Source organism: Mandrillus leucophaeus, unplaced genomic scaffold, assembly GCF_000951045.1.
Source record: "Mandrillus leucophaeus isolate KB7577 unplaced genomic scaffold, Mleu.le_1.0 Scaffold626, whole genome shotgun sequence".
NCBI lineage: Eukaryota > Metazoa > Chordata > Mammalia > Primates > Cercopithecidae > Mandrillus > Mandrillus leucophaeus.
This window is the reverse complement of record NW_012106764.1, coordinates 1,398,805-1,417,949: the sequence shown is the minus strand read 5'-3', so window position 1 is coordinate 1,417,949 and position 19,145 is coordinate 1,398,805. Positions and strand designations below refer to the sequence as shown.

Below are 19,145 nucleotides of genomic sequence, written 5' to 3'. Positions count from 1 at the left end.
CAGTAAGTTTTATGGCATTTTAACTTGACCTAGTCCCATTGCCTGCTCTCTAGCTGCATATTAGTCTTGATAACCAACATGCCACAATCTCAGTGAAAACCAAAATTTTGGCAGGCACTGTCAGAGGTAAAATAAAGTTAAGAGTTTCTTCAAAGACCATTCCCAGAGAATTGTCATTATGTGACTTGTCTGGAGATTGCCTGGAAGACCCCACTTTGAGTGAGAGCTTTGCCAGTGCAAAATCTTTGCTGTGGAGGGCATTTTTAAAAGAAATAATTACAGGCAATTGTTAAACCTCACTGCAAACTGAAATGGTGAATAGCAGGTGAGTTAAACAATAGACCAATCAAAAACCTTCAAAGAAAAAGCTGAGTGTGTCTATAGGGGGCTTTGAAAAGATACCACATATTCCTGGGATTTTAGAAGACCACTCATATTTGTAGGACTGTGCATATGTGTAAGGCTATGTACTTGATTAGAAAAGACAAGAAAGTCCAAAGCTTTCAGTTCCAACCTACCTTAAGGCTCTGCATAAACAGGAAGTTAAGGCTTAGGCTAAGTGTTGAAAGTGTACTCCCGACATACAGAGCTGCTCAGCAAACACTGGGAGACTTAATGGTTCTGAGCATTTATAGAAATGTCTGTCCAATGACTTGATGACTCAGCTAACAGAATAGAGAGATATCAGTGATCAACCACAGAAAGGAATGTTGACTTTGCAGAACTAAGTCAGAAAATCACTAAAGTAAGAACTAGAATAAACAACAACAATAAACAGCGGAAATGGAGGAAAAAAGCAATGAATAGAAACTGTCCTTGAGGCTCCTACACATTGAACTCACTAGACAAAGACCATAAATCAGTTACATTAAATATATTTATTCAAAGAACCAAAAGAAAGCATTCATAAAGAAATAAAGTGTTAGAATTATGTCTCATAAAATATAAAATTTCAATCAAGAGTTATAAACTATTTTTTAAATAACCAAATAAAAATTCTAAAGTTGACAAGTACATATTCAGAAATGAAAAATTTATTAGAAGGACTCATTAGCACCCTATGAGCAGGCAGAAGAAAATATTATTGGACTTGAAAACAAGTCAAATGAGATAATTCAGTGTGAGGAACAGAATGAAGAATAAAAATAATGAACACATATGGATTTGTGGGATACCATTAAGCATGCCAACATACCTGTAATAAGAATTCCAGAAAAAGAGGGAGAAAGGAAGGGACAGAAGGAATATTTGGAGAAATAATGGTCCTTGCCAAATTGAAGAAAATTATTATCTAAGGAGCTCAATAAACTCTTAAGTAAGATAAACTCAAATAGATCCACTCTTGAGGCTCATTATAAACCATAAGTCTGAAGCCAAAGATAAGCCGGACATCATGGCAAATACCTGTAATCCCTAATACTCAGAAGGCCGAAACGGGAGAGTCACTTGAGCCCAAGAGTTCAAGGCTACAGTGAGCTATGATTTCGCCACTGCATTTCAGCCTGGTGACAGAGTTAGACTCTGTATCTAGAAAAAAAAGTGTTTTGAAAAACAAGTGTTTTGAAAAAAGCCAAAGACAGAAAGAGAATCTTAAAAACAGCAAGGGAGAAGGGATTCATCACATAAACTGGTTTAAATCAGAAACTATGAAGTCCAAAAGGCAGTGTAATGATATATTCAATGTACTGAAAAGAACTCTCAACCATGAATATCCAGCAGAACTGTCTTTCAAAAATATAAAATAAATTAACATTCTCAAATAACACCAGGTTTATCACTAGCAGATTTGCACTACAAGAAATACTAAAAGGAGCCCTTCAGGATGAAGTGAAAGGACACTAGACAATAGTATAGATTCACATGAAGAAATAAAGTGCGATGATAATGGTAACTAGGTAAATATAAAAGATAGGCGAAATACAGTTTTTGCCAGTAACTCTTTAGTTCTTCTATCTGATTTAAGAGATGACCTCACAAAACAATAATTATAAATATATGTTGGTGGGAGCATATTATATAAAGATGTAATTTGTGTAAAAATAGCAATTGAAAGAAAAGGGGAGAGATTGTAAACATGTAAGAGCAAAGTTTCCGTATCCCATTGAAATTAAGTTCCTATCATCTAAACTTAGATTCTTCTGTATTAAGATGTTATTTGTAATCATCATGGAAACTACTAAGAAAATGTCTCAAAAATACAGTGTATAGGAAATTAAAAATCAACCCTGGAAAATATCAAACACAAAAGAAGGCAACAATGGAGAAGTGAAAAAAGACAACAAAATGGCAAATGTAAATCTTATAGGTATGTAAACATACCTATAGGTAGTTCATGATATTTTAAAAATTAAACACTCCTATTAGGAGGTAGAATTTTGGAGACTGGGTAAAAATCATGGTTCAACTATACTCTGTCTACAAGAGATGCACTTTAGATTCAAAGGCACAAATAAGTTGAATGTAAAAGGAAACAAAAGCATACCATTCAACAGTGTAAGAGAATTGCAGTGGCTACACAAATATTGGACAAATAGACTTTAAGAGAATTTTTTCTTACTAAATTTCATACTAAAGACAAATAAAAATATTTTATAATGGCAACAGGGCCAAACCATCAGGAAGATATGACCATTACAAATATATATGCACCTAAAAGAGATCCCAAAAATATAAGGAAAAACTGATAGAATAGAAAGAAGAAATAGATATGCAATTTAATAGAGACCTCAGTATCCCACATTCACCAGTGGACAGGACAGACAGAAGATAATAAGGAAATATTCATTCCAGATATGTCACAACATATTACTTAAAATTTCCAGATGTCAACATAAAATTACAAGATATGCAACAAAGCAAGAAAGATCAAAACATAGTTATTAGCTTATAGATCCTTGTATAGATGATTTTTTTCAAAGGGCAAGTTATTCAAACACAAGGAGGCAACAAGGATCACACCTTATTTTAAGCTATTAACTATGTATTTATATAATATATAATTGTATTTATATATAATTATATATTTATAAAATATCACAAAATATAGTCTGAAAATTTGAAAGGAATAACCTTTAAGCTAATCTATTCCTTTTTGTTTCTCAGGTCTGAATTCCCCTATATGATATCCTTGATCTAGATAGGCATCAACACTCTACAGGAATAGTTTTAGTAGTTGTATTTTTACTCCTTTAAGACAGCTATCCTTTTTATTTCATTTCTTTGCCAAGTCTTTCACACTCACTACAGGCAATTACATTTTCTTTGATAATAGACTAAATGCTCCACTTCATTGACTTCTCAGAATAGGTAAAAATAAGGAATATCCAATAATATGCCGTTCAAGAAAAAGATCTAATAATAAAGAGTGGCTGAAAATAAAAGGACAAATATATATCGTTAAAGCACTAACTAAAAGAAAGTGGTTATCTCTATATGAATAGTAGACCAAAAGAAGTTAAGGGAAAAAAAAGTAGTTATAGAAATAAAGGTTACTTCATAATGATAAAACCAAGAAACTATAACAATTCTAAATTTGTATGCATATTTTCTGTGATTTTTAAACAAGCTCTATTATTTATTGCACACATGTTTACACATAATGCTGTCTTCCTAGTTTCATGCCATCAGCAAATTTTTAAAATCATTTTTCTTCACAATGTTCATTCAGCTGATTTCTTACATCAAGTGAATGAACCCCTTACTAATACTAATCCTTATTTGTGCTTACTAGTTTACTTTGTTGTCAGTTGTGTTTGTTTCTCTTCTTGTTTGACTAAGGAACACAAGGATATTCACTAGTATTTGAGAAAGGCATTTGGTATTAAATTATATACCATTACCACACATGAACTTAACTGTGAATGTTATAGTTAACAAAGCCATCTCTTCAGAATACTATTTCTTATGTCCTTATATGTGTCTATTAGAAATTAAGAACAGGCTGCCCATACAAGGTGGGGGTAACCATATATTTTCATTTCAGTTACCTTGCCTTTTGTTTTTGCCTTTTCTGGATTGTTACTGCATTTTGGCTTTTGATTAATAAGTCTAAGCCATTTCCTTTGTAAGTCATAGGTGCATGTTAGAATGCTTGTATCTACATAGTTTTCTCAAATACTTATTCCTCAGAATGCAGGTACAATCTCTTGAGTTCATATAACAATGTATAAGATAATATTAATTTACGTATCATGACACAGGAGTCATTCCTCTATTTTTATGGATTCAAGAAGTATCTACTTGATACCTAATCTTTGATAAGCAATATTAGCAAAAACTATAATAAAACTGTATAGTTTTATTGGAAAGGATAGTAAATCCTCACTTAACCTTTTTTTTCCCCAAAGAAACACTAGCATTTAATTCCGTTTCTTATAAATTAAAATTTATAAGGGGAGGGGAAGAGCATTTTCTGAAGAAACATAAGCATCATTTTGGGGACAATGAGACAATGAGTTAATGGAAATCTTTAAAATTTTTCAGGATGAGAGAGACCAGAGAGACCTGGAGAAAGATGATGAACTGGAACTGAAAAGAAGTCTTTTATATAGAGACTCTGCCTATGACAGTGACCCCGAGTATAGGTATGAATGAAATATATGTATATCCTTCTTATAGTTCCTATATAAATAACTGTTTTATAATCTGCTGAATTTGTGGGAAATTTAGACTCAAAAGGATAATTAGTATTTATTTTTAACTGTAAATTCCTATTAAAATTTTAATATGTTTGCATTACTGGAACTTATGTGTAAAAACAAATATAGTCAATTATTGGTGATGCCTTTCATCCTACTTAAGATTTGTCTGCCCTGAAAACTCACATACTTCAGAATGTATTTATTCTAATATAAAAAACAGTTCTTATAATTTTAGACCATGAGCCAACCTTTTTTAATAATTTAAGATCAAATTCTGTAAGAGCAAATTCTGTTCTCATCTAAAATTTGAGAAATGTTAATAATAACATTTGTACAAGTTTATATGAGCAAATTTCATCAAGATTTTTGACAGCTCTGTGTCAAATGACATAAATTTAATGCAGTATTAAAAACTGTAAATTTTGGATTTATACAGCCAAAGGTTCTTTGAATTCTTGGATGCTATACCACTAGTTACTGTAATATATAGCTTTCACCTTCCTGAGATTCCTGAGGAACAAACAAAACTTCAAAGAATGGAATATTTTTTAATTGCTAACTTGGGTTTTGCATTCAAATCTCTGATCTTTACTCTGGTAAGCTAGGCTAGACCATCTATGAACATGTGAGGACTCCTTATGCCCCTTACACAGAGTATAAGTGGGAGTGTGACTTCCTTTTTCAAAGTTATTGCCTCCCAAGCAAGGAGCAACCTGGGCCTCTCTTTAAAGTAAATAGTTTATTATAGGTAAATTTGAAGGTGAAGCAATCCAAAGAGGAAAAGAAGGATTCAGAGGGTACACACCCTGAGGAAGAGTATTTTTTACCCTTTGTTATTCTTCATTAAAGGCATATTCCCTAAATTGTTATATGGATTAGCATCCTGATTTTGGGTGCTTAACGCATATAATTAATTCTAATTTGGGCAAGAAGTGAGAAGAGTTGATACAGGAAAGAGCTTCATTTTCAAATTATCTAAGTTGTTTGTTAAAAATATAGATTTCCACTTTTTACCCCCATAGATGCTGGTTCTTATATATAAGTAACACATGGAAATCTGTATTTTAAGAGATATCATGGGGCCAGGTGCAATGGCTCACGCCTGTAATCCCAGTGCTTTGGGAGGCCCCCGTGGGAGAATCACCTGAGGCCAAGAGTTTGAGAATAACCTGGGCAACAGAGCAAGACCCTGTCTCTACAAAATAAATACAATAAAATTAAAAATGGGATTTCATGGGTAATTCTAACATAGGTAGATAAATACTACATTTTCAAAAGCGCTGCTGTCAATTTAAAGTTTGCCATAAACCCCAATATTGGTTCTTTTTTCAGCTCACCAAGCAGTGTTATTGATTAAGCTTTTGATCACCCTGAACAATGTGGTGCCTCTCAAATGAGAGTTAAGCAGGGTGTCAGAAAAGTTCTGCTTACACATTTTTGAGGTCACTTTATAATCATTGCTGCTTCTCTTATATATACACTTGAATCAATCGGATGAAGTGGTCAGTCCTTCAAGACTTTTAGAAAAGTATCTTTGATATTAGATCCAGAAGCTATTGAAATGATTAGGATATTATTTTAGTTTTATCCTCAAGTAATATTATGTACTAGGCCAAGAAGTCCTCCCGTTCTGCTTTTCATCTCAAAGATTAGAGGAACTACACTCAAAGTAATCACCTTCTTGCCAGCCTTGAGGTTTCTGTCAGTAGAAGTCAAGAGAGAGTTTGCAGTCTTGACTTACTATCAACCCTCTACAGATGCTGTTTGACACAGGCATCATGAAGAAGTTTGCATGAATCTCTGGAATGACTGAGCGAGGAGCTCAGCAAATCCTTTTCCCCCCAAAGAAACAAACTGAACAGAACTGTCAAAAACAACAATTTAAGAACTCCTGGAATTGACCAAAAGCATATAACAAATTGAGAAGCATTTATCAAGAAAATCTTCTGGTTATACTACCTAAAAGAAAGAAAATCAGCATATTAAAGAAATATCAGCACTCCCATATTTATTGTAGCATTATTCACAATAACAAAGCTATGAAATCAACCTAAGTGGATGAACGGGTAAAGCAAATGTGGGAAATAGACACAATGGAATATTATTCAGCTATTTTAAAAAATGAAATCTTTTCATTAGCAACAACATGGGCGGAACTAGAGGACATCGTGTTAAGTGAAATAAGCCAGGCACAGACAAATATTGCATGTTCTCACTCATATGTGGCAGCTGAAAAAGATGATCTCATGGAGGTGGAGAGTAGAATAGTGATTACCAGGGACTGGGAAGGGGAGGAGGAAATAGAGGGTGAAGAGAGGTTGGTTAATGAGTAGAGAAAATACAGTTATGAGGAAGGGATAAGTTCTAGAGTTTGATAGCCCAGTACGGTGACCATAGTTAACAGAAATTTGTTGTATATTTCCAAATAGCTAGAAGAAAGATTTGGAATGTTTCCAGTACAAAGAAGGGATAAATGTTTGAGGTGATATCCCAATTACCATGATTTGATTCACTACACGTTGTATGCATGCATCAAAATATCATACGTACCTTAGGAATATGTACAAATACTATGTATCAATTTCAAAGTTAACTTAAAAAATTTACTGAATATCAGAACAGTTAGAGCCTGTGACATTATAACCTGGAGGTTCCATCCCCATCTACCACTCCCCAGCTCCATATCCCAAAAGTTCTACTAGGGAAGTCATGTTGAAATACTGGCAGCTCTGCTCCCAGAAATAACTAACTATATGGAGCAGAGCATGGGAAATTCCATTAACAGAAACAATAATGGTTTGTTGGCAAACAAGGAAGGGAGAACTGAAGTTTTAGTACTACCTGGCAAACAAGCAGAGGAGGCCTGAAGTTTTAATACTGGTTGGGGCAGACAGTAAAGATCTGAGAGAAGATAGCCACAGTTGGCTGGCCTTGATATCAAGTTCTACATATTCCTGGTTGGCTAGAAGATTATGTTTATGCATAAGGCTATACATATGCATGAGAGACATTGGTGAAGGCCCTAATGAGCCACTAATTTATGATTGAATGTGAAGCCTTGTGAAGGCAGAAAGTAAAATGCAGGGCAGACTTGTAAACTAGATAAACTTTGAATATACTACCAAAGCCACATATAGATCCATTGGCAAAATATGGAAGCCTTATAGGTTTACTGGCTCTTACTAGTCATTTGCTAGCCACTAAGCTATGCTAACTCCGGGGTAGGTAGCCCCTGAGAAGCCAAGACAAGTACCACATGTTCTCATTGCAAATAGGAGCTAAACAATGGGTACACAAGGACATACAGAGAGGTATAATAAACACTGGAGATTCTAAAAGGTAGGATGGGGTTGAAAAAATACCTGTTGGTTAGCGTTCACTATTGAACCATGAGTACACTAAAAGCTAAAAGCTCTGATTCGCCATTATGTAATATATTCATGTAACAAAACTGTCCTTGCACCCCCTAAACCTATAAAATAAAATAGCAACAATTAAAAAAATAAAGAAACAGACACAAGGAGCTGGGCAGTGTGAAGAAACAATTCACAGTATCAGTCCGGGCAAATCATTGAACAAAGAATCGAAAAGGCCAGAGTTTCTGCAGTCTCAACTAGATCTAAAACATTGTTTTCTACAAAAACTTTGAGACATGTAAAGAAAGAAGTATGACCCATATATGTGAACAATGAATTACTGGAAACTGTCTCTGAGGAATTCGAGATGTTAGATTCAGCACACTTCAAAGCAGCTACATTCAAAGCTAAAGGAAAGCGTGTTAAAAAATTGAAGTATGACAATGAATCATCAAATAGAGAACATTAATAAAAATCAAATAGAGAACATTAATAAAGAGATATAAGTTATTTCTTTGTGTTTTTCCTCAAGAAAAATTATGCTCGTCACTCAATACTTTTTTTAAAGTCTATATACACATTGAGGTTTTCAGCCATGAGGTCTAGCAGGTGTTCAGTGTTTTTCTACAGGAATTGCAGAGTGGGAAAATATAGTTTGCTATGTTATCTTCCAGGTATCAGCTTATCTACGATAGTTGTCTCACGTCTTCTATCACCTTTAAGTTGAAACTCATTTGAAAGAAATCTCTTATCAAGAACTGAATAAATGACCCCTTATTTCTGACATCTTTGGTTTGGGGAGCTGAGTAGGGAAGGAATCAACTACCCATAAGATTTCCTTCTTGCTTTTATATTGTGTGGCTTCTAATACATTTTAGACGTTTGTTATGATAGCCCTGCCAATTCCCAGGGCCCTAGAGGATGCTTCTTCTTCCTTTTAGTACCTTCTACATTTATTTCAAATTTTTTCTGTTTTCAGGAGATTTAAAATTCTCTCTATGGTTGTGTGTTTCTCACATCACTATTGTATTTCAGCATTAGCCCAAATTTTAATGACCAGGCCTGAAGTGATGGTTCATGTAAATGGGAGTTGGCAACAAAATAAGAAAAATAAAGATAAAAATAATTTTAAATTTGTGTTTAGAATATTATCTCTTCTATTATGACTGTTATGTGGAATTTTTAACACTGTTCTTTTATAAAACTAGCTATTGATAAAAACTGTTTTCTATTTGTTTATGCCTAATTTTAAGGATATTGACAGTAGGGATATGCTCAACAAAAATGTTTCAATTATGAAATTATTCATAACAGTTTCAATTTGAGTAATTTAAATTTTCCATTTTTTTCAATAAATTGGTACATCATAATTGTACATATTCCTAATGTACATATAATATTTTGATGCATGCATACAATGTGTAGTAAATCAAATCATGTAGTAAATCAGTTCTTTATATTGGGAACATTCCAAATCTTTCTTCTACCTATTTTGAAATATACAACAAATTTTTGCTAACTGTGATCACCCTACTGAGCTATCAAACTCTAGAACTTATCCCTTCTTCATAACTGTATTTTTCTACTCTTTAACCAACCTCTCTTCACCCTCTATTCCCTCCTCCCCTTCCCAGTCCCTGGTAATCACCATTCTACTCTCCACATCCGTGAGGTCAACTTTTTTAGCTGCTGCAGATCAGTGAGAACATGTGATATTTGTTTTTCTTTGCCTGGCTTATTTCACTTAACATGATGTCCTCTAGTTCCACCCATGTTGTTGCTAATGAAAAGATTTCATTTTTTAATAGCTGAATAATATTCCATTGTATCTATTTCCCACATTTGCTTTACCCGTTCATCCACTAATGGGCACTTAGGTTGATTTCATAGCTTTGTTATTGTGAATAATGCTGCAATAAATATGGGAGTACTGACGTCTCTTCAATATGCTGATTTTATTTCCTTTGGATATATACCCAGCAGTAGGATTACTGGATCAAAAGGTAGTTCTATTTTTTTTTTTTTTTTTTTGAGAAACCTTCATACTGTTTTTCCTAGTGGACTATACTAATTTACATTCTCACCAACAGTATATGAGCAGTCTCCTTTCTCCGTATCCTCAGCAGCGTGCATTATTTTTTGTCTTTTTTAATAAAAACCATTTTAACTGGATTGAGATGATTTCTTACTGTGGTTTTGATTTGATTAGTGACATTGAGCATTTAAGAAATATATCTTTTGGCCATTTTTTTTTCTTCTTTTGAGAAATATCTATTCAGATCTTTTGCTCATTTTAAAATCAGAGATCAGATTATTATTTTTTTTTTCCGCTGCTCGGTTTCTTATATATTCTGGTTATTAATCTCTTCTCAGATGAGTAGTTTGCAAACATTTTCTCCCGTTACGTATTGTATCTCTTTACTTTGTTTATTGTTTCCTTTGCTGTGCAGAAGCTGTTTAGCTTGATGTGATCCCATTTGTTTATTTTTGCTTGGTTGCCTATGCTTTTAAAATGTTACTCAAGTAATCTTTGCCCAGATAAATATCCTAAAGCATTTCCCCAATATTTTCTTCAATAGTTTCATCCTTTCAGGTCTCACATTTAAGTATTTAATCCATTTTAGTTCGATTTTTGTATATGGTGAGAGATAGGCATTATATTTTTATCTTTTGGCTATGAATATCTGGTATTTCCAGCACCATTTTTGGAAAAGACTGTCCTTTCCCCAATGTATGTGGTTGGTTCCTTTGTCAAAAATGAGTTTACTGTAAATGTGTGGATTTATTTCTTCATTCTGTATTCTATTCCATTAATCTATTCGTCTGTTTTTATTGCAGTACTATGCTGTTTTGGTTACTATAGCGTCACAGTTTAATTTGAAGTCAGGTTATGTGATGCCTCCAACTTCGTTCTTTTTGCTCAGGATTGCTTTGGCTATTCTAGTCTTTTGTTTTGTTTTTTGTTTGTTTGTTTGTTTGTTTGTTTGTTTTGTAGTCCCAAATAAATTTTAGGATTGTTTTGCTATGGTTGCTGTGTAGAATGTCATTAGTGTTTTAATAGAGATTGCATTGACTCTAGATTGCTTCAGGTAGTATAGGCATTTTAACAATATTGATTCTTTCAATCGATGAACATGGATCTCTTTCCATTTTCTTGTGTTCTCTTCAGTTTATTTCATCAGTGTTTTATAGTTTTTGTCATAGCAATCTCACTTTTTTGGCTGAATTTTTTTTTTTTTTTTTTAGTATTGGAAATGGGATTGCTTTCTTGATCTCTTTTGCAGATTGTTTACTCTTGGCATATAGAAATGCTGATTATTGCCTGTTAATTTTTTATTTTGCAACCTTACTAAATGTGTTTATTCATTTTAATTTTTTTGGTAGAGTCTTTATGTTTTTTAAATATAAGATCATGTTTTCTATAGAAGGGAATAATGTGACTTATTGTTTTTCAATTTGGATCCCCTTTATTTCTTTCACTTGCCTAATTGCTCTGACTAGGACTTCCATTACTATGTTGAATATAAGTGGCAAAAGTGGGCGTCTTTGTCCTATTTCAGATCTTAGTGGAAAGGCTTTTCATTTTTTCCAATTCAGTATAATATTAGCTGTAAGTTTATTACATATGGCCTTTATCATTTTGAGGTATGTTCTTTCTGTGCCCAGTTTGTGGAGGGGTTTTATTATGAGTGGATGTTGAATTGTATTGAATGCTTTTTCAGCACCCGTTGAAATGATTATACATTTTTTTTGTTTTTGATTCCGTTGATATTATGTATCACATTTATTGATTTGCCCATAATGAACCATCCTTGCATCCCTGGAATGAATACCATCTGATCATGGTGAATGATCTTTTTCATGTGTTTTTGAATTCAATTTTCTAATCTTCTGTTGAGGATTTTTGCATATGTTCATCAGGAATATTAGCCTGTAGTTTCTTTTTGTTGTTTTTGTCTGGTTTTGGTACCTAGGTAATGCTAGCCTTGTAAAATGAGTTTTCTCATATCTTCAATTTTTTGTGATATTTTGAGTAGACTTCTTGTTAGTTCTTCTTTAAATATTTGGTAGAATTCAGCAGTGAAGCCAGAGATCCAGGGCTTTTCTTTTATGGGAGACTTTTTATTACTGCTTCATTATTGTTATTTATTATTGGTCTATTCAGGTTTTGTATTTGTTCATGGTGTAATCTTGGTTTGTAGGTTGCGTGTGTCCGGGAAGAAACTTTACAATCTAACAGGCCTGGGAGGTCTAATCTATAAAAAGTATTTCATTGACCTTGAAGAAAGTCAATTATTTATATAAGAAAATAAACTCAACATTTTATCTATAAAAAAATGTAATTCCAGAATTTAATGTTTATGTTAGTAAAATTATAACACTGATAACATGAAGAGTGCTATTAATCCTTAAGAAAGAGTTACCTTTTCTTTTCTGTCTTCATCACAGCCAGCCCAGTCTTAGTCTATTTCATTAGCTTCCTATGGGCTTGCTCTCACTTACATGTGCATGCTCTCGCACGCGCTCGCTCGCTCTCTCTCCCTCCCACCTTCTTTTTTCCTTAAGACCCTCAAAACTACAGTTGATCCTTTCACTTGAAACTCTTCTGCCTTGTTTCCATTTTCCACAAATGTTCATATTTAGCCTAATTTTCTACTCCTTGAGGGCAATAGCAGCATGGCATAGTAGAAAGTGTCTTAGAGCACACACATTGTCTTTTTTATTTTGCCACTTACTAGCTGAGCAGTCTTAGGCAAGTCACTTAACTTCACTGAGTCTTAATTTCTATGTCTACCCACTTCTAAAGGTTGTAAGATGTATTCATAAATAGATATAAAGTACCTAGTTTAGTGTTTCTTATTTAATAACTTCTACGTTTAAATTTTAAAACAATCCTGTAAAACTAAAGTTAAGGAAGCTGAGACTCTGGATAGTTAAATAAATTGCCCCAGGTCTCACAGCTTATAAAAGACTGAGCTGGAATTCAGTTTCAGGTGTGCCTGACTTTTAGCAACTATGTATTCTTTTTTTTTTTTTGAGATGGAGTTTTGCTGTTGTTATCCAGGCTGGGGTGCAATGGTGCGATCTCAGCTCACTGCAACCTCCGCCTCCTGGGTTCAAGCGATTCTCCTGCCTCAGCCTCCCGAGTAGCTGGGGTTGTAGGCAAGTGCCACCCCACCCAGCTAATTTTGTTTTTTTTAGTAGATATGGGGTTTCTCCATGTAGGTCAGGCTGGTCTCGATCTCCTGACTTCAGGTGATCTGCCCGTCTTGGCCTCCCAAAGTACTGGGATTACAGGCATGAGCCACTGTGCCCAAGCTGTGCATTCTTATACTGGCCATACCAGGCCACCTGTGTTCTGCTTTTATTATGCTGTACCTGTGTCTGTTCTCTGAATTCCTTTTTCACTCTAACACAAAATTTTCATTTTACTGTTTTATAACAGTTTTACACAGATACTTCTGCTTCCCCTTTTAAAATGTCCCTCTCTGAAAGCACAGGCCTTACTGTGTTTTATTTTTTACAGCCCCAGCAGAGTATTAAATAGCCGTAGAGTACTCAATAAATATTTGATTTACATGGTACTATCTCTAATTTTGTTTCATTATTATTTTGAATCTTTTATATCCCTTTTTATAGCTCATGTCAGCAGCCACGTGGCACTTTCCATTTGGATGATGGCGAATACTGGTCCAACAGGGCAGCCTCTTATAAGGGAAAATCCCACCGACCCATCTTTGAGAACAGCATGGACAAAATGTACAGAAACTTATACAAAAAGGCCTGTAGTTCTGCTTCACATACACAGGAAAGCTTCTGAGACCATCCACGATAAAACGCATGAGTGTCCGTGTCAACCTCTCAATGAAAATGTTTGATGTGATCAATATCTGTATTCCTTTTTTTAAAAAAAAAAACAAATGGGATTATAACTAGGTACAATAGTTATACTTGAATAAGTTCATTACTTCAAATGGTAAATTATCATAGGCAAGCCTTTTAAAATAATTATTACAGAAGAGTCTGCTGTGTTGCAAATATTAGAGCTCTGTCACACAATCACAATTTCCAATATATGACAAGGATATTCTGTTACATGTACATCTCATCTGCAAATCCAAGAATAGTTCCTTTCTAGAAATGTTTCCTTTTTTTTTTTGCCTTACTCACCTTGCAGTTTTCTTTTCATCTGCTTAACTGGTTATCTTGCCTGTGTAAGATTTAATTAATATTGACTACCTTTTCTTGGTGATGAACAAAATGATATCCTATACAAGAATGAATTTCCTAAGGGTTTAAACCCTGCTTTCACTAACATTTTCTACTTTTTCCTTTTTTAGAACAGACTATTATATTTCTTAGCTCATAGGTTTTCTTTTTAAAGACTATATGATCATTCACTCCTTTTTCTCTGGAAGAACCACCTAAGTTGCTTATAATGCATAGCAGTTAGTTAGAAATATCAGTGGCCATGGATGATCGAAAATTTGAATAACTAATTTTTAAAGATAAAATTCTTTCCATGATTTTTTTTCTAGGGCCATACCTTTTGGTGCAACCAGAATCAGAAAATTGCCTCTGTTAGTAAGCTTATAGAAACTCAAAAATAATAATGGAATTATATTGTAATTTGACTCCTTGGAATTTGTGTAAGTACTATATGGCCCAAGACAGTATTATAGTATCCTAACTTTAAAAAAACACTTGGAACCACAATGCGAGTAAAATATTATAGCAGAACACTTTGTGGTAGACACTGAAAATGTTGTTGATTGATGGATAGAATTAACTTCTTCTCCCCAACCCCAACACACACCTGTAAAGCCAATGATACTATGAAGATACAAAGAAATCAACTACTTTATATTTACTAGAGAGTGAGGGGAGGGAAAGAAGAGAGTAGGAGTAAGTGAACTGGGCTTATAGTCTTGAAGAGTTGACTAAAAGATAGTATTAGAGTTGACTAAAAGATAGTGTTTTCTCATTGACTCTGTTTTTGATTAATTTTACAGTTATGATTGAAAAAGAACAAAATGAACTTCCTTTAAAATGAAATTAAAATGTGAAACTTGGTGACTTATTTTTGTCGTAGAACTTGTTAACATCATGTTAAGGATGCTTTAGTATCACAGTCTGTGATACATCAGAAAGGGCATTAGAGCCATCTCTATGAGCCAGGAGTCCTAGGCTTTAGTGTCCCATGTCTGCCATTTTCTAGCTGAGTCTATTTAATGCTCAGATCCTTTGTTTCCTCAGCTATCAAATGATGAGAATGTAGTAGACCCCAAACTATGTTCCATGGACCCAGACCACTGTTTTAGGAGACGATTGTAGGAATGTGGATATAAGTGTGTAATTGGTCTTCGAAGTTTAGGAAAATCTGTTTGCTACACACACACACACACACACACACACCTCTTAGAGAGTCATATGTAGGATTATAAAAGTAAAAAGATTATCTTAATGCTGGAATAGTGCCTGTAAACTGGGGTTGTCTACAGCAAACTAGGATGTATAGTCACTATGCTCATTTGTGAACACTAGCCTGTTAGAGGCTTTAAGAAAATTCTGGTATAAAACTGTTTTGCTCTGCATCTAGTAGAGAGCCTGGCCTGTAATTGATGTTCCTTAAATATTTATTGAATTAACTCAGAATTTTCTAAACTAAATTTAGCATGTGACACTATTTGTTATTCTGGCCACCATCCCCCATTCCCCTAGCTCCTCACACTACCTGCCAATGTAATCCTCAGGTACATGTGGATACCTAGGTTATGGAAATGCTGGACTACACAATTGATGAGTTACCCTCTGGCTGTAGATTATATGATGAGGTATTTTACAATCAGCTTTTGAGGGTCAACATTGAATAATGCTCTTTTTGAAAAAATTGTATTCTCAATGATTTTCTTTGGGAAAATGAAAATTCTTTTGTTTAAGAGTTGCTGTTTGGTGAAAAGAACAAACATGACTTTCAAAGAAAATGTTTTACTGTCACCAAAATCTCCCAAGTGAGTAAGTACCACAGAAATTACTTATTGCACTTGTATCTGCCATTGGCTGTGACAAAGGCTGCAAAAAGTAGGGCTGAAAGGGAAACTTTAGAAACTAATATTCCGAAAGATGTTTTCCTATGGATTAAGGTTAGTGTCTTTCTGAAAGTTGGGGGCAAATTTCCGGATACTAATAACATCTTTGCTAAGTGTCTGATTATCTTCTGTTCCCTAGGAGGAAAGAGTGGTCCATGTTGCTCTTAACTATTACTATGAGTGCTTATGCTGTATTGTTTTTAAAGAGTAAAACCTTTAAGTACTAATAGTTGTCTTTTCTCATTCACAGGAGCAGAAAGGTGCAGTTTATTCTCGTAGCCTTTTTTTCTGTATTTCCCACAAATCTAGAAATAATTATTGGAGTTAATATAAAAGATAAATAGGCTTTTCTTTTTATTTTTTAATTTTTTTCTTTAAATTATAAAAAACCTGGGTATTTAGGAAAATGTCAAAATCAACAAATAAATAAAGATGAATCATTGGAATGAGACTCTTCCTTGGTTCTACTGGCTAGTTATATAACCTTATGTAAGTCATTTATGCTTCTTGGAGCTCAGTTTTCTCACCAATAAGATGATAAAAGGGTTAATTTAGAATGATCCTTTGACGTTTCGTAATTGTACAATTAATATGTATGATCAGGAAGTTCTAGGCAGGCAGAGTTGTTTTCTGACTTCCAAAGATTAAGCCCCTGATTAAAAATCTGGAACAAGTAGAGAATTTTCATTATTGTGTTCATTTACTAGTAATAACTTTATTGAGATATAATTCACTCTGAAAAAGTATACAATTAAGTGGTTTTTACTCTATTCTCAGAGTTGTGCAACAATAACCACTCACTAATTATAGAATATTTTATAATTCCCAAAAGAAATCCTGTAACCATTAGTGATCACTTCCCACTACCTCCTCCCCAGAACTCCTGGAAACCACTATATGCTTTTTGTCTCTATGCCTATTCTGGATATTTCATATAAATGGAGTCATATAACATGTGACCTATTGTATCTGGCTTCTTTCACTTAGCAAAATATTTTGAGAGTTCATGCATGTTGTAACATGTATGAATACTTCATTCCTTTTTATTACTAAATAATAATGCATCATATGAATATACCACAGTTTGTTTATACATTCACTTGATAAGATATTTTGGTTGTTTCCACTTTTTAGGTATTCTGAAATGTTGCTCTGAACACTTGTATACAAGTTTTTTGTGTGGACATATGATTTTATTTCCCCTGAGTACACATCTAGGAGTTGACTTGCTGGGTCCTATGGAAACTATGTTCAACATTTTGAAGAACTACCAAATTGTTTTTCAAAGTGAACGTACCATTTTACAATTACTGTGTTGATCTTTATCTTACCTTAGGATCTTAGGCAAGTTATACATTCAAGCCTCATCTATATATTCATCACATATATATTAAGAACTATGTTAGAAATAGAGGGTATATAATTTTTAAATGTATCTTTAAAAGTGTGAAAACAAAAACAGTGTATTTAAACATTTGCAGTGGTTTGGTGACTTCTGTGGTATGAAAATGCAAGAATGGGGATAAAGGCGTTCTAGCTTGATGAAACAGAACATGCAGAGGCATGAAAATGGGAGGAAGCATGATTGTTCAGGAAACTCCTCCAAGTGCTTTAGCCAGAAGTGGTGTGCAAGGTTGCAAATACTGTGGTAGAATATGACTAATGCAGTAAGAGAACTACAAAGAAGTTTAGAGCAGCATTAGAAGAGGTGAGCATTGAGCTGAATGTTGAAAGATTGAGGGACTTTTGAGAATAGGAAAACAAGGTGGAATAAAGTAAATATTGATCAGATTTTACAGGGGTGGAGGTGGAGTTTAAAATATCCAGTCAGTTAAGAATAAATATCTAGAACTTGGGAGAACTCAAGAATACAAAACACATTTTGAAGTCAGATAAAAATAATGAAGTCAGATAAAAATAAATGAAACTCTACTTTTTGTTTTTGTATTACTTTATATGTGACCATAATAGGCACCCTGAGAGTGCTGGACCTCGAGTAATTGAATGTTTTGCTAATTAAGGAGGCTCTGGTGGTAGTGAGATAGTTTGAGGGCAGCCCTTTTAAAAATAAGATAGACAGCCGGGTGCAGTGGCTCACGCCTGTAATCCCAGCACTTTGGGTGGCCGAGGTGGACAGATCACCTGAGGTCAGGTATTTGAGACCAGCCTGGCCAACATGGTGAAACCCTGTCTCTACTAAAAATACAAAAATCAGCCAGGTGTAGTGGCATGCACCTGTAGTCCCAGCTACTTGGAAGGATGAGGTAGGAAAATCACTTAAATTTGGGAGGTGGAGGCTGCATTGAGCCAAGATTGTGCCACTGCACTCCAGCCTGGGTGACAGAGCTCAAAATAATTAAGAAAGAAATCCTCCTCCTCTTAACTAGCTACACTTTCAATGTACAAAATGAAGAGGTAAGAGAGAAAATCCAACATTTTGTTAATGTGTTTATTATCACTGAATGATATACTTTGAGTTTATATGATGTTTCCTCAGATAATCAGTACTTGTGACTGTTCGCCTATTCACAAAATATTCCAGGCAATCTGCAAGACATTGAATGATAACCAGAGATAAACAAAAACACAGTTCCCAATCAGAGTGTGTGTATATGGGGGTCGGGGAGAGACTGGCATTTACTTGAGGGATAATAATTGAAATTAGTTGATATTCTTTCTAGCTGTCTTGGATAACATAAGCCTTAGAAAATCCACTTACTAAGGTTTGTAAAGTAAGAAGGAAATAAGCTAACACTGAACAGATATCAGCTGATATACTGTTCTCTAAAAGTTAATAAAGTTACTTAACATCAACATTAACTTAGCATTACTTAACAGTAACTTAACATTACTCTCATTACCAAATTACTTCTGCTTTTGAGGGGAAAAACATATAAGACATTCAAGAAGGGAGTGTTATCAATAAGATGGTAGAGTAGGAGACCCTGGCCCTCAACCCCACAAACAGCAATTTGATAGACATCCAGGAATGGAAATAGCTGTGGGAGGGCTTTGGAGTCCAGATAAGAAGCTGCGGCAGCATAATAGAGCAAAAAAGC

General features: G+C 34.2%; 1 protein-coding gene across 3 annotated transcripts in view; it reads left to right on the top strand.

Moving 5' to 3' along the window:
- SPATA6 (spermatogenesis associated 6) overlaps nucleotides 1-17,164 on the top strand; it is a 212,580-nt gene extending 195,416 nt beyond the window's left edge. For all 3 annotated transcript variants that reach the window (XM_012000348.1, XM_012000350.1, XM_012000347.1), the window contains 2 exons: nucleotides 4,483-4,583; nucleotides 13,637-17,164. In XM_012000348.1, the coding sequence (XP_011855738.1) occupies nucleotides 4,483-4,583; nucleotides 13,637-13,817 (282 nt within the window). In that variant the 3' untranslated portion in view covers nucleotides 13,818-17,164. The remainder of the gene's footprint in view (nucleotides 1-4,482; nucleotides 4,584-13,636) is intronic.
- Nucleotides 17,165-19,145: the final 1,981 nt, after the last annotated feature.